The 16099-nt window shown below is 43.0% G+C and overlaps 1 protein-coding gene across 1 annotated transcript; it reads right to left on the reverse strand.

The window, feature by feature from the left end:
- Window positions 1–648: 648 nt before the first annotated feature.
- On the reverse strand, window positions 649–15613 carry zc2hc1a (zinc finger, C2HC-type containing 1A). The gene is made up of 9 exons (XM_080794393.1): window positions 15497–15613; window positions 12412–12488; window positions 11752–11871; window positions 7756–7867; window positions 5866–6011; window positions 5272–5380; window positions 3369–3444; window positions 3027–3152; window positions 649–1981 (listed from the first exon to the last, which is right to left on the reverse strand). The coding sequence occupies exons 1-9, from the start codon at window positions 15516–15518 to the stop codon at window positions 1840–1842; spliced, it is 930 nt and encodes a 309-aa protein (XP_080650519.1). The 5' UTR covers window positions 15519–15613; the 3' UTR covers window positions 649–1839.
- Between the last annotated feature and the right edge of the window lie 486 nt (window positions 15614–16099).

The raw sequence follows: 16099 nt of genomic DNA on the forward strand, positions 1-16099 counted from the left end.
AACCGTTTATACCTGAGCGGTTGTTGTGAGCACACGTATACAGCCTATACGGCAAGCATGCACACTTGATTTACAGCAGTGTGGACTGCTATGGCTGCAGTATAGGCTACTGCTGCTGTGTGGTGTTCTCCTCCATCAAAGAACAGTTACAGATTCATTCGTCCAAAGCAAACTTTTTTTTAGTTAGTGTGCAGTAAAGATGTTTGTCTGACCATTTTCATTATACTTTTGTATTTCGTTTGTGTGTCTAAAACTCACACACTATTTAACAATAGGCTTAGGCTATGCAGCTGTTCTGTGTGCATGCCGCGATGCGATGCGCACATGCACACGCGTGCGTGCGTGACGTTCCGTGGTACCAGTAAAAAGAAAATCACCATGACACCACTGTATAACTAACAGAATTGCAGCAAATGTTGCGTGTAAACGCTACAAGCAAGCCAGCTCTATTAACTCAGTGGTAAATATTTCAGCATTTTATGTAGGCGACCCGAGTGCCCGTCTCGGGTCGTACATGAAAGTTACAGAGTTACAGCTTTAAGCTAAGTAAGTCCAATACTGACGGCATGGAAACACACTATTGGGGAGAGGATGGGTTGGACATATCCAGGCACATAAGTGGTTTCATACAAAACCACAAACTTAAACCACATTTTGATTCCATGTATTGCAGATACAAAATAAAAAAAAAAGATGCAGAAAGTCATTCATTCATGCAGTCATTCAGTAAAAATCACATGAAAAAAAAAACCAAGAAAATAAATTATATCCCATTCTGTCATATATAAAGTCAGAGAAAAGAAAAAAAGTGTTTTCAAGCAATGCTATACATTTCATAAACCCTTGGCTGGAAATGTGAGGCCTGTAAGCATAGTCATTAAAAAGCAAATATTGCCTGTGAAATAACAGAAAAAAATAATAATAATGAAAACGCTAACCGAATTCAACAGATATATATTTCACTTTGTACTTTGTGGTCACCCTGTCAAAAATAACACGGGACCTTTCCCCAAATTCCATCTTCACAACAACACTTTTTGTTTTCTTTTGTCAGTAGTCAATCATATTGCACTTCAGTAGGGGTATATACAGGTGCAGAGGGCCGTGGATCTATAGGATTCATGGTTCATTGGGGAGGTTTGGAGACGAGGGCTGTCAAAAGGCCCATGGAGACTCACTGCCAATCATGCAATCAAGGCTGAGTGGCTGGCAGCTTGCACACTAGTGCACACAGGTGTGGGAGGCTATAAGTAGGACTGGCTGCACTCATTCACGTTTCCATAACGTTTCGTTTTGTTCACACTCTTTGTCCATTTCTCAAGCACGATTTATTTATACTGATTCATATCGGGGGGGAGGGGGGGGAATAGCCGATCTACAAGCTCACAACCTTGCCGCGATGCACCGCGTTGTGAACTTATTCATCCGGTGTGTGTGTGCGCGACAACAAAGTACATAGTATCGATCAGGCATCGATCATGCCCACTGTATCGATACTGGCTCAGAGTACTACAGGTGTAAATGTTCAACACCGAGTACCGAACTGAACATTTAAGTTAATGAAATGAACAACTTATATCGAATAATACGGAGAAATTGCTTAGGGTCACACACAAACGGATGAGATTATCGTCCATTTCTCTTGGTGACAAATACACTGTATAGCCTCGTTCTCGGGGGGGCGACCGGTTCGAGCTGGTTTGATGATGTGACCTGAAGACATGGTTGTCCACGCCCCCACATTTTGGTAGCGGATCTATAAGCAGCTATAGGGGAGGGCCAAGATTTGACCGATATACCGGCGTGCCGGCGCCCCGGTGCTCGGCTCTCTCCTCTGGTTTAGAGGCACATTCTCCTCACCCCGCACTCGCAGCAGAACTTGGCAGACTCGACGGGGAACTTCGTCCCGCACGAATGGCAGAACTTGCTTCTCGTTCCGCTGTTGTCCACGTCGTCGTCCGCACCGTTGTTGGGATCGTTCCTGGAAGAAAAGAAAAATCACACCCGTGTGAACCGAGTGCAACTCCACTCTCTCCTCCCCCCCCCCTCTCTCTCTCTCTCTCATTAGCAGGCAACAGTGCAGCACGTGCAGCACTATCTCTCTCTCCGTTTCTGGCAAACAGCGCCCCTACTGGTACTAAGTTATTCTGGTGCTCATACATACATAGGCGGACACATACATAGGTGAACACGGACATTGCTGTTCCTTGGAGTGGTTGCACCACTCAAAGAAGTTGTTATACTTTAGCTATTGAAAAATAGCAGATCTACAAGCTCATAGCCGCGCTACGAGCTTGTAGGTCTGCTATTTTTGAAAAATCGTTAAAATGTGCCGCAAATCTTTAAATATATATATTCTTTCAGGGCGAACGTTTTTAACTCAAATCTTCGCTTTTGGGGGGTTCCCTGGAACAACATATTTTCAGATGGGGTTCTGCGGCATGTAGTAGTTGTCCTATACCTAGAGATGTAGTTGTCCTACCTAGAGATGTAGTTGTCCTATACCTAGAGATGTAGTTGTCCTACCTAGAGATGTAGTTGTCCTATACCTAGCGATGTCGTTGTCCTATACCTAGAGATGTAGTTGTCCTACCTAGAGATGTAGTTGTCCTATACCTAGAGATGTAGTTGTCCTACCTAGAGATGTAGTTGTCCTATACCTAGCGATGTCGTTGTCCTATACCTAGAGATGTAGTTGTCCTATACCTAGCGATGTAGTTGTCCTATACCTAGAGATGTAGTTGTCCTATACCTAGAGATGTAGTTGTCCTATACCTAGAGATGTAGTTGTCCTATACCTAGAGATGTAGTTGTCCTATACCTAGAGATGTCGTTGTCCTATACCTAGAGATGTAGTTGTCCTACCTAGAGATGTAGTTGTCCTATACCTAGCGATGTAGTTGTCCTATACCTAGAGATGTAGTTGTCCTATACCTAGAGATGTCGTTGTCCTATACCTAGAGATGTAGTTGTCCTATACCTAGCGATGTAGTTGTCCTATACCTAGAGATGTAGTTGTCCTATACCTAGAGATGTAGTTGTCCGGGTTGGAGACTTTCCTCCTGAGTCCCACTCCTCCTCCTGACGTGGGAGCGTTCCTCCCAACGGAGCCGTAGCCGGAGCCCACAGCTCTGGGCCTGCTGCCCTGCACACTGACCAACACACCAAACACAGGGATTAAACCCTATATATGTCGTCGACCAAGCTCACAATGCAATGTGACGCTTTGTGAGCTTGCAGATCTACTGGTGTTTTTGCCTAATAGTGACATGCTCAGAATAGATACACTTGGCTTCATGTGGTTAAGCGTGTCAATTATTTCATACAAAAGCACATAAGGGATTCTGCCGGCCAGGCGAGAGACTCACCCTGACGGAGGACTGGTGATGCCAGACGGAGAATTCCTCACTATCCCTGAAGAGGAGCTCTTACTAGATGGGATTCCTGCAAACACACACACACGAGAGAGCGAGAGAGAGAGAGAGAGAGAGAGAGAGATGTTGTTAACAGTGTTAACATTATAAACAATATGGCGATGATACAGTATGTGATTGTGTCTCTAAGGCAGGGGTTCCCAACCTTTATATTTTCACGGACCGGCTGACAGTTCATAAAATGTTCACGGACCGGCAAAACCTAACGTTCTCACGGACGACAGTTGACTGGCCCTTAAATAGGCTACCTGCTGCTATAGGCCTATTATTGTTATATATACTGTATCATTGACCTAAATGGCGTTATATCATTATCAACAATGATATGATTTAAAAAATAAAGGGTTAGGTCTTTTTCATAAATTGCCTTGGACATGTGGAAAACTTAGTTAAACATGCAGAGGGACACATTAGGCATTACTTTACCTTAACCCCATCTTTTCATTTTGACATGAAATAATAATCCTGTACCGTCACAGTGCATTTGGTTTCATTAGCGCAATCGTGACAAAATAGCCTACATGTGGTTGCTGCTGCTGCCCGCCGAGCACACGGCAAAGATACTAAAGGATTGGACAGTTATGCTACGCAACATGGAAGTAACACGGAATCAAAGCCGTTTATAAATCACTGTCAGTGACAGACTGTGAACGGCCGCGTCGACTTTTCACCGCCGTTTGATGCGTCGTCCCCCCCCCTCTCTCTTCTCAGTCGTGTTTTCAATGGATTTTTATACGACGTGAAAACATTCCCCTCTCCCGTGCCAGTGGCACATGCCCCGCGGACATGTGCCATGTGACATGTGCCATGTCCCGCGGACATGTGACATGTGCCATTTGTACACTCAGAGTGTACAAATGGACCCATTAGGGTCCATTTGGTTCCATTTGTACACTTTCAGAGTTAAATTAACAAGGGTTTTACAATATAAATTGGGGTACCAGAGATAGAAATGCCATTAAATCGGGGGGTCCGTAGCATAATGCGTGTGAATGAATGTGTTTCAGAATCACTGCTAGAGCCGTAAAAAACCTCCCTTATCGGTGTTACTGGCATACGTTTTCAAATGGAGGGGGTCCGTGGCCAAATAAATGTTGATTTGGGGGTCCTTGACAGTTTGGGAACCACTGCTCTAAGGGATGAGATGTACCGGTACAGATACTGGTGTCGGTACTTTGGGCCCAATACCACCCTCAAGTACTTGTACTCGGTACCGGACGCGAGACTCTGACCCGAGTACCAAAACATTCGTTTGGACAAACATTCGTTTGGACAAACATTCGTTTGGACAAACATTCGTTTGGCTGAAATGAATGCAACGGCAGCAAGTCTGACCCAGTATTTACAACACTGCAGCAAATCGCCAAAAAACTGACGATCTACTACAAGCATAAGACGATCTACTACAAGCATAAGACGATCTACTACAAGCATGACGATAATTGTATTACGCTTATGACTCAATGATAATCGTGTTGTGACTTTAAAAATAGACGCCTCATTGGCCGCTGCATTTCTTTGGAGCCATGTGTGTCGACGGGAGGACGGAACAATTTACACTCTGCGCCGGAAGTGCGTAAAAAGGCACGCTACGTGAGTGGCACGCTGCCACTCACGTGACTACTGGCCAACCACAGCGCATCTTTTTTCCCCGGAACTTGTCAGACCCGAACATCCGCTCTTGTGACGCACGCAGGAGCTTCCGTGAAGGACCAACGCGGGGAAGCTTGCCCTCTTTTGAGAGCATTCGCCCCCAGAGCCGGAAGAAGAGGCGTCGTCTACCTCTCTATATGTCTATGGCTATATAAGTATGGCAGAGAAAGAGCTGAAGTCTCACCGGTGGACTGTCCTCCAGGGCCCGCCCTCTGAGGTAAACGAGAGGAGGGCGAGAGGGACGTGGACACAGCAGGGGAGTTGACCTTCCTGACCGGACCCGGACCTTTGACCTGCAGAGAGAGAGAGAGAGAGAAAGTAAATGCGAAAAAGAGGTTGCGCATCAGCAATGGCTTTCAGTGGAGTGCCAAACCCAAATCAAGTATACATCAAAAAATAGGAATAAAAAATTCCAAAAAGGTAGCACATCCAAAAATTAAACAAGCGGGGGACAAAGTACTCACATTTCCATTTCTTTATTGGCACACACCAAAAAGGAACGCTCTGATGAAGGCTGCATAGCCGAAACACGTTAGCGTTCCTTTTTGGTGTGTGCCAATAAAGAAAGAGAGAGAAAGTGTTCATAAGTTGCCACAATTTGATTTGAAAGGTAGGTGGCATCTCCTAGTAAGGGATCAATATAAGTCCTGCTTTGAAACTCACACACAAACACTGTTTGTGTGCGAGACCAAAGATATATCTTTATAATCATAATCAAGGCAAAAGTTGGACATAATTGTGCTCAAATCAGGCCTAGTGTGTGTGTGTGTGTGTGTACCGGTGTGCGTGCGGGGGGAGGCTTCTTGGCGACGTCACCAGCCTTGGCCTTGGGCATGCGAGCGGACTGCTCCTTGCAGAATTTGATGTGTCGGTCGGCGGCGCTCTGGTTGAACCGCCTCTCGCAGAACGGACACTGAACATAATCTAAAACAGAGAAAGGTATAAGAATGTAATTGTGGAGAGTTTTCATGCAATTAGTTCATGGTTATTAGTGGATAAACTTTGAAGGACCGCTCCTGTTGTTATGGGGAGAGTTGAAGGATGTCTGCGCCAGAATCTAACCAATTTTGATCATCTGTTTTGGGGCGAGCCATTATAGGCATACATATACAAATTATCTTTCATATAGCACATCTACAATCTTGCAACACATTGTAAGATCTATCTGGACAAAGATACGGAACCTTGCCATGGAAAAAGGGTGCGTTTCAGTAGGAGTGTTGTGCCCTCAGCCATCGCAGCATTAAACAAAACTGCCCCGCCGATAGGATGGTTCTGTATACAGTACTAGGGACTAGGGGTGGGTCCCGAACCTCGGGACCAATCCGGTACCGAACCGAACATGCTCGAGTACCGGGTACCCATTACAATAATTCAATTTCGGTTCTCTCTATCGGTTCCTGGGTGACACCCTGCACGCACGCACGCACGCACATAAAACAGCTGATTATAATCAGATCATGCTACTCGGAGAGCCAGCAACAGACCATGGTAATCGCTTCCTATTGTTGCGTTGTCACACGTCTAACCATTAGACGTGCGATAACAACAACAACACGGAACAATAGACTCTAACGACCCTAGGCCATTGAAATGTTAATGCTTATGCATGCAGAAGACGCTACATTTCGCTCCCTCCAGAAAGACTGGAGCGCGCAGACACATACATGTCCCGACCCAAACATTGAGGAGCTAAAGTAAACGTGACGTTGTTGTGATTAAACATAATGTGCCACGAAAAATAGCTGTCCAAAATAGCTGTCCATAGATGTCCAAACATGATCGCCTCGTTCGGCCAACAAAATATATCTCCCTCCCTCCACAGAAGCGCAGTGATGCCTGATTTATTCTTCGTCGTACACGTGTTATGCTTGCATGCTGAAAATGGCTGATCGACAAGCTCACAACGCGTTGCGGACGCAACACGTTATGAGCTTGTCGATCAGCTATTTTTAGCACGTGGAAATATGCAGGCTGTGAGAACTGAGACCCTTCACAATAAAAGCATGCAGCTTTCACAAGATGGCCCATAATAAAGACAAGGAAAAGGATTAAGAATTAGGTGGCATTTCACATTGCATATGAGCTATTCTTTTCTCCAAAATGTATTTAAAAAAATATATATATATAATTAAGGAATTAATTTGGATAATGGAGATATTGTAAAAGTTGTCACTTTATTAATCCCAATACTGTGTGTGTGTGTATATATATATATATATATATATATATATATACATTACCTGACATTGAGCTTTTTTGTTAAACATTTGACCTCTTTTATATCATTTTGGAACCGAAATAGGGAACCGTTAAGAACCGGAATCGATAAGCAGAACCGGAACCGGTACCGGACTCGAGAAAATCCTAACGATACCCATCCCTACTAGGGACCTCATGTTTTTGTATCGTCTTGGTGTTATGTGCTATGTGTTGTTTTTGATGTGGGTGTTTGAACAGACTGTGAAGACAAATATCCTTCTGGACAATAAAGATTATTATTATTATTATTATGGCAACTTTTTTGCATGACACTGTTGACTGTTGCGTGGCTAAGAAAAATATAACGCTTTAAGAATCGATTTGTTGATGTATTTAACCTGAGGCAGATTAACAACAAATGATGGCAGAGAAGAGGACTCTGGCCAAGACGGCGGTTCTGTGTTACCTGGGTCGAGGCTGGGGGGAGGCGCCGGGGCACCATCCTTGGCTGCACGGATGGTGGCGATGAAATCCTCATGTTTCTTGCGCCAGTTGGACTGCTTCTTGGGGGGTTCTTGCTAATGGAAGGAAAGGAGTTGGTGGGTGGGAGGGAGGGGGGGGAGATGGCGGGAAAAAAACACAAGACACATGCTAATTTAAAAACAAAACACACAGACAGCCACACACCTGGAAGGGGCAAACCCCCCGAACACAACATTTGTTGTACTGTAGATCTCGCCGTTCCTGAGCCAGGTACAGTATGACCGATTGTGTCATTCCACAAGCTTGTTAGACAAGACATGACGACCCATTTAGGCCTGATGTTGAAATTAAAAAGAAAAAGTCTTCTAAATCCTGACAGTTTTCTGAAATACCTATGTTTCTATATCAGTGGTGCTCAACCTTTTTCATGTCAAGGACCCCCAGAATTATCTCTATTGGGCCACGGACCCCCATCTCAAAATATGTAGTTCCAGGGACCCCTAGAAGCCAATATTTTAGTTAAAAATGTTCACTCTGAAATATATATTCAATGATGTGCGCCACTTTCCACGACTTTTCAAAAATAGCAGACCCTAAAAGCTTGTAGCGCGCCACGCTATGAGCTTGTAGGACTGCTATTTTTCAATAGCTAAAGTATAACATCATACTTAAAACACCAAAAGGGGATCCCGCCCCAAAATGGGTTGAAGCAAAATTAAATCTCACGACTGAAAGCGTGTGCACTGAAACACGACACTACTCGTGCCGTTTCCTAAACAATTAACACAATATGTAAATTAAATCATGACGTTTTAGAAATCACAGACTTGAGGCTTTAACCTTTGCTTTCAAATGAAATACCCGAGACCATAGGGTTTTAAATGAAATACCCGAGACCATAGGGTTTTAAATGAAATACCCGAGACCATAGGGTTTTAAATGAAATACCCGAGACCATAGGGTTTTAAATGAAATACCCGAGACCATAGGGTTTTAAATGAAATACCCGAGACCATAGGGTTTTAAATGAAATACCCGAGACCATAGGGTTTTAAATGAAATACCCGAGACCATAGGGTTTTAAATGAAATACCCGAGACCATAGGGTTTTAAATGAAATACCCGAGACCATAGGGTTTTAAATGAAATACCCGAGACCATAGGGTTTTAAATGAAATACCCGAGACCATAGGGTTTTAAATGAAATACCCGAGACCATAGGGTTTTATCGGAAGATGCTTTATTTGAGACCATAGGGTTTTATCGGAAGATGCTTCTGGACATATTGTCAAGTTTGACCACTTGAAATGCTCTAATCTTAAAATAAGCAAAAGTAGTCTATCTAGACTACTTTGGCTTATTCGCTCATGATTAAATACGGTAGAAGAAATGCTGGCATCTCCAGAATCCAAATGACTGAAATCAGTCGTGGCGACTGATAACTTTAATCCATGACTGATTGCAACAACCTTTTCTAAACCTTTATATTTGATAATGACATTATGTTATAATTTAGCTATTGAAAAATAGCAGATCTACACGCTCAGCTTGTAAGTCTGCTATTTTTGAAAAATCGTGAAAATGTAGTGCAAACCTTTGAATATATATTATTTCAGAGCGAAGGTTTTTAACTCAAATCTTTGCTTCTGGAGGGAGGTCCCTGGAACAACATGATGGGGGTCGGCAGACAATTACATATATAATTATGGGGGTCCTTGACATGAAATATTTTGAAAACCACTGACATAGAAACACAAGTTGAGAGAGACATGCAGAGAGATGGAGATAGTGATGGGGCGAGCAATAATGTCAACTAAAACTATGACGGAAAGAAAATAAATAAAACCTAAGGCGTGGTAAACTATATTTCATCAACAAATGAAACCTAGGGAGGGACTAGTGAAGATCCAATAGAACTAAGACAAGTCATCGTGGATTTCACTCAATGGTAAAGCACACAAGCTCAAGTTATTGTATCGGCTAATTAACCCATTCTGACCTGAGATCAGATTCATACGAGGTTTCCACTGGACACACACTGGTCTGATTAACCCATTCTGACCTGAGATCAGATTCTAAAAATGTCAGTCGTTCTTCGATTCTTTCAAAAATAGCAGACCTACAAGCTCGTAGCGCGCCACTCGGTGGCGCGCTATGAGCTTGTAGATCTGCTATTTTTCAATAGCTAAAGCATAACATGATGCCAACACCAAAATGGGTTCCCGTTCAGAATGGGTTAACTGGCTTATGGCCAGCCTAATTAACATCAGTAATTATTAGGGATGGCCAGATCACGTTATTTTGCTCCCGATTCAAGTCCGATCATTTGATTTTGAGTATGCCGATACCATTTTATATATTTTATATTTATATTTTTTTTATAGAACACTTATGCCATATAACAATAACCTAAATCACAGACAACATCCAGTCTAAAAAGACGACGTGATCGGCCCCGATTTCCGAGCGTGTGATCGGATCGGGACGACCCTAGTTATTACGGTGGTACTTGGGAGAGCCAGATATGTTCTGAGATCAGATATTTTCAGCCTACATAGCCGGTCAGGAATCAAAGCGGGGATGGTCAGGGGCTGATGAGGTCATGTTGTGCCGTGTGAAAAGGCTAGTGACACGCCACAGGCCGATGACTTGTGACAGAAGTAGTCCACTGTCATGTGAGTGTGTTTTGCAGCAGCAACGTGATCGCCCTGCTCAGTTCCTTCCCACTATAGGCTCCTATTTGGTTTCAGTCCGCAGTCTCCCACATGTCACATTGGTCTGACAAATGCCTGGTGAAGCTCCATCGTTTAACCCATTTAGACCTGAGGACGATTCTACAAATGCCTTCTGAATACTGACAGTTTTCTGAAACACCCATGTTTCTTCTTTTTTTTTAATATTTTTTATCCCACGCTTTTGTAACCCATTTTTCACCCCTGTGTCAATTATCTAATGTGATCCTGGGCTCTACACACCCTCCGCTAACCTATAGTCCCCATATATGGGGGACACGGGGAGAGCAACGGACTTGAACTCATGCTTCCTTCATGCCTGAGTGTCCAAGTTGCTCCTTTACACCTGACAGGGGGGAGTTTCCCTGGTTGTGCGTGGAAGGAACGCATTATTCCAACCAGTTCCTTTCCCCTCCATCAGGCGCCCCGGCTGGCCAAGGGGAGGCAGTTTAGAGACCAGTTTTTTGTGAGGGTACCTACCCTAGGGGACACGGGGAGAACATGCAAACTCCACACAGAAAGGCCCTTTTGCCCCATGTTTCTATATCAGTGGTTCTCAAACTATTTTATGTCAAGGACCCCCACAAATATGTGTAATTGGCTGTTCCGGGACCCCCCAGAAGCAAAGATTTTAGTTAAAAACGTTGAAAGAATATACATTCAAAGATTTGCGACACTTTTTCACAAATTTTCCAAAATAGCAGACCGTAGCACGACACTATTTTCAATAGCTAAAGTACAACATAATGCACATTTTGTGAATGAAGCCTCATTCATTAATCACAATGTTTTTGTTCATGGAGGTTCGGCCTCATAGATAGAAATATATTTTTTTTTAGACTAGTCGTGTAGTTAGAGGCAAGGAAGCAACCAGGTGCTCAGGAGGTGTGCAGGTATATATATATTTTTTAATTGTAAAAAAGGTGCTCCTGGGATCAATCGGGATAACCCCCCATTGGACCGATGGGCGCAAAACTGTGCATGCGTACTCCTTGAAGGCCACGTCAAATGGTCATGTGTCCCTGATGTAAATGTGATTGATTGCCAACTTGAAGAACTGTAATGAATATGAACCTGAACAAAATTATATATATGCCATCCATTCAAAACAAGATTTGCAACGCACATCCTCCATTCTTGGTGCTGAGCCAAACTGTTAAAACAGACAACGAAGGCCTGCTATGTCGCTGAATACAAATTTGGAGCATTATAAAGTGAGTTGCGAGCCCCTGCTTTTTCAATCTGACCTTCTTTGCTTTGATGGGTTTGAGGGTAGAGATCTCTGTGCCCTCAGCTCTTTGGCGACTGGAGTCAAACACTTTCCTCTTCTTGGCTGCTGCCTTCTGACAGATGGGAATGTGCTTTTTCTGCAGGCCGGGGAAGAGGACAGTGGCTTCATTAGCTTAACGACGTGCAACATTGTTTTTCACCACTCAACAGTAAACAAGCCGACATACAGTGCAAGTCTATACATTCTCAAAGTTACAATTGAATGACCTTTAAGACCTTTTAATACCAAATTGGCCAAATATTACACAAAGAGGCAAACATTGTGAAAATAGACAATCTACAAGTTTAGATATTTTCACAATATCCGTTTGTGGTGTCCTGAAAAGTTGTATTAGATTATGAGATACAGTATATGTCGTGTTCAAAGTTGACATTTAATAATGTTTTTTTTTTGTGGCTTTCGCCTTTATTTTATATTTTTTTATGGAGGGACAGACAGTAGGCTGACAGGAAATGGGGAGAGATGGGGGGGGGGGGGGGGTGACATGCAGTGAAGGCCGTCGGGATCGGGAGTCGAACCCGCGGCACACTGCCAGACTGGATTACCAGCCAAGGTGCCTGGACCGCTGAGCCACGGCCCAGGCCCAACGTTGACATTTAGTTGCTCGTATATTTACCAGGACTTTGGGGAAGAAGTTCCTTCCGCAGATTTGACATGGAGCCAGTTCCTCGGCGGGAGGAGCAGCATCACCATCTGTAATGAAGTTACATGTTAAATGAGTTAATATAGTGTCACAGTCAATGTAATCACTGTGAACAAATATGCATCACGTATTTGAAAATAGTGGGCCTACTACAAGCTCACAACGGCCCACCGTGCGTGCCGTGCACAGTGTTTTGGGCTTGTAACTCGGCTATCTTCAACACATTCTTGTTTGGTGGGGGCCCCCTCCTGAGATACTTCCGGGTCCCACTTTTGTGTCGCTTTTGTGTCCCCATAGAGTTATACTGTGATGCTCTGTCAGACTAAATCTGAGACGAAAATAACCACGAAAGTCTCATTTTACCGCTTTCCTCGCAACAACAAAGCTGCTGCTCTCCCAAATCTGGCTGTGACAGGCCGTCTGCACCACACGATACCATTATATTTAATTGTGTCAACTAAATCCTCATTAATTGCAAACTAGATTCAACATACTCAAGCCTGCACACATTCTAAATATGCCCCCGAAATATTGTACTGAGCAAATGGACTGTTACCACCTTCAATTAAAATGATAATAATAGTCTTTATTGTCTCCGCATCATATATTTTCTTTGTCATGGACAAAACATTAATAATTCCACTCGAGTTGGAAGCATTAAGACCCATTTTAACCCTCAATGGCTTCCTTTCTGAAAAATAACGTCATTGTAAAAAGATTCACACGTTTAGATATTCTATTTACAATGAGATGCAGACGGGAGCTGGTGCCACTTGGACCCGGACGTGACATAGCACTACAAAATGACGTCGGACCTAAATACTGAATTGGATGAATCTAGACTAGAGTTGCAATACCCTCCATTGGAAGCCCATTGATCCAAATCGAATTTGAGATCTGCAGGTATTAAACAACGCTAAACTCCCCAACATTGTAGCGTGTTTCATATAAATCACACCTGTGTGTGAAGTGAGCGGTGCAACTGTACCGTGTGGCGGTCCCCGGGGGGGTCCCCGCAACATCCAGACCACCAGGAATGTTTATGAGCTACTTTCTGTCAAGAAATGCCGTGCAGGTCATTATTTAAGTGTTGGAGTTTGGAAGCACTCGTTTTCATGAACACATCGTGCTGCTGCCTCCTGCATTATGTGCAAATTCGAAACGGGTGGTATACGCACTTCGCTTCCAAACTCCAACACTTAGAAAAACAATCACCTGCACAGAATTCCTTGACAGACAGTAGCTCATCATATGGTGGATTTTTATGAAACAAACACTTTGCAGATTTAAAGAGGATAATTCAAGCTTGCCCTGCAGCTGCAATGTTGGCGAGTTTAACATTGTTTAATACAAGCAGATCTGAAATTTATATTTGGATCAATGGGCTGTCAATGGATTCATCCCATTATGAAAAAATGGGAAATTGCGGCTAGAAGGCAGTGAGCCTGACAGAAAGACCTGACATCAAAATGAAAAAGCTCATCACCCATGATATCAGGCAGCTACCACAAACACGAGAAGTAATTAACTAGTTAGCTACAGTTCAGTTCATTTGAGTGATTCACAAACATCCACAGCAGCTGTGACAGCCAGGCGATAATCATTAAAGTGGGCAACTCAATGTTAGATTGGCTAAATGTAAAAATCACCCTAAATAATAACTTACTGTATGGTTTGGGAAATGGTCTGAGGTAAAGTATAAATGATTTGAATGATTTGCTTGAATATTTGTTGTATAAAAAGGCCTATAATGTTTCAACAATTGCTACAAGAAATAATTGCAACAAAACCTGTGGATAGCCAGTCATTATCGGCATCAACAAGAGGTTGAAGGGTAAATGTTTTGGTCTGATAGCTGGCTAGCTGTACTGTGCAATTATTCGAAAAAAGATTGCCATCTAGATTCAGACACCTATATCATGTTGTGAAGAATTGTGCAGCACTAGTTGGCTGTCCAATTTATTTTAGTTACTCTTCTTATGTATAAGAGAGAAATGTTAAGAGAGGTTTATGTCAAGCTTTGATATTGTCTGTTATAAAGCCAAAGTAGTTGACTCCAGCCTTCAGGTGCCACATTTTGAATGTACTAGTAATGCTAATAGAATCAAGTGAGAATAAAGTAAAATTTGAGATTAAGAAAGAAGCATGCAGCACTATCTGATAGTGATGCAACTGTGTAAATGTATGCTTTGGAAAATGGCATTAAATAATATACTTTTATTTTGCCTTTATGTAGGTAGGTACTAGGTGCCCCCTAGCCCTGGTCCAGTGCTTACAGTCTCTCTCGGAGACTTGCTGTAAGCACTAGGGCTAGGTGCCCCCTAGTAGTCTGTCTTGACAGTCTGATTTATCACCTCCAGCTGATAGATAGCAATGTAATGTTAGCCATTGTTAAAGCTCCCATCCCATAGCAACACAATCACAAAGGCCCCATAGATTTATTTTGGAAAGCTTTCTATTATTATGCTGCTAATAATGGCATCTTGTCTAATGTCTGGGATGATAGTACATCATGTGCATGTTTACCAACCATGGTAATACAAGGAAGCTAACCTGATGGATACGTCAAGAAGATACAAAAAAGAAAGACATTTACAATAAACCTAAAACAAAGTGATGTATTAAGAAGCTAGCATGATGCTAACAACAACACATGCTAGCTGCTGCAATAAAGGGGATGATGAGAGAGAGGGAGCAGATCTGATGTTCACACCCAGTCGGGCCCTACAACAAGCAGCATTATAAAGTTGCGCACCCGGCGGTGTCACGCTGCACCGAAAAGGGCAGATCTACAAGCTCACAGCTTGCGCGGCGCGCAGTGAACGCGTTGTGAGCTTGTAGATAGAGCTATTTTCGCTGGGCCGCGGCGCAACCAAGTCAAAACCCCGAGGCTTCTTCTTGTGACTTGTGACAGCACATAAAACAAAGAGAGGTCGCTGAAGAAAACCACATAGGAGCTGCATATAATGCTGCAGTGTGGAAAATGATTCAGCATTATTCTGATTATCTATTCAGAAGGTGTGTGTCACTGTTATTGTTATTAAAATAAATGACTTACCTTCTACAAACTGATCCATCATCTTCCTCTCCGGGTCTATCTATTCTGTGCTTAGAGTATGATATTGATTCTGTGTTGTAGAGGCAGGAGGATGGGTGCCACTGGCAACTGGAAGCCACGCCCAACCTACCAGTATCCGAGAACTTCATTGGCTCTTTGTGTGTGTGTGTGTGTGTGTGTGTGTGTGTGTGTGTGTGTGTGTGTGTGTGTGTGTGTGTGTGTGTGTGCGCGCAATGGAGAGGGCTATTTTTTTAATTGGAAAACATTTTTACAACATTAAATGTCAAATGTATTTATACCCTACTTACTGTATGTTAACTCAAATAATAATACAAAAAAGACAATACAATTTGAATACTATAGGCCAGTGGTTCCCAAACTTGTGGTAGGGGGTGCGCGGCATGAAAAGGCTAATGGTGGTGCTATGGTTTTATTTTGAATATGTTAACATATTTTGCCAATATATGGCAAGCATATGCAGAATATAGCCTATGCTGCACATATATTCCATATGCAGGCTCATATGTGGATATATGTGGATATATAGGGAATATATGTCTCTATATATTTATGCAATTTATATTTCCATGTGGGGTGTGCATC

This window comes from Protomyctophum bolini (genome assembly GCF_963924005.1).
Source record: "Protomyctophum bolini genome assembly, chromosome: 21".
Classification (NCBI taxonomy): Eukaryota; Metazoa; Chordata; class Actinopteri; order Myctophiformes; family Myctophidae; genus Protomyctophum; species Protomyctophum bolini.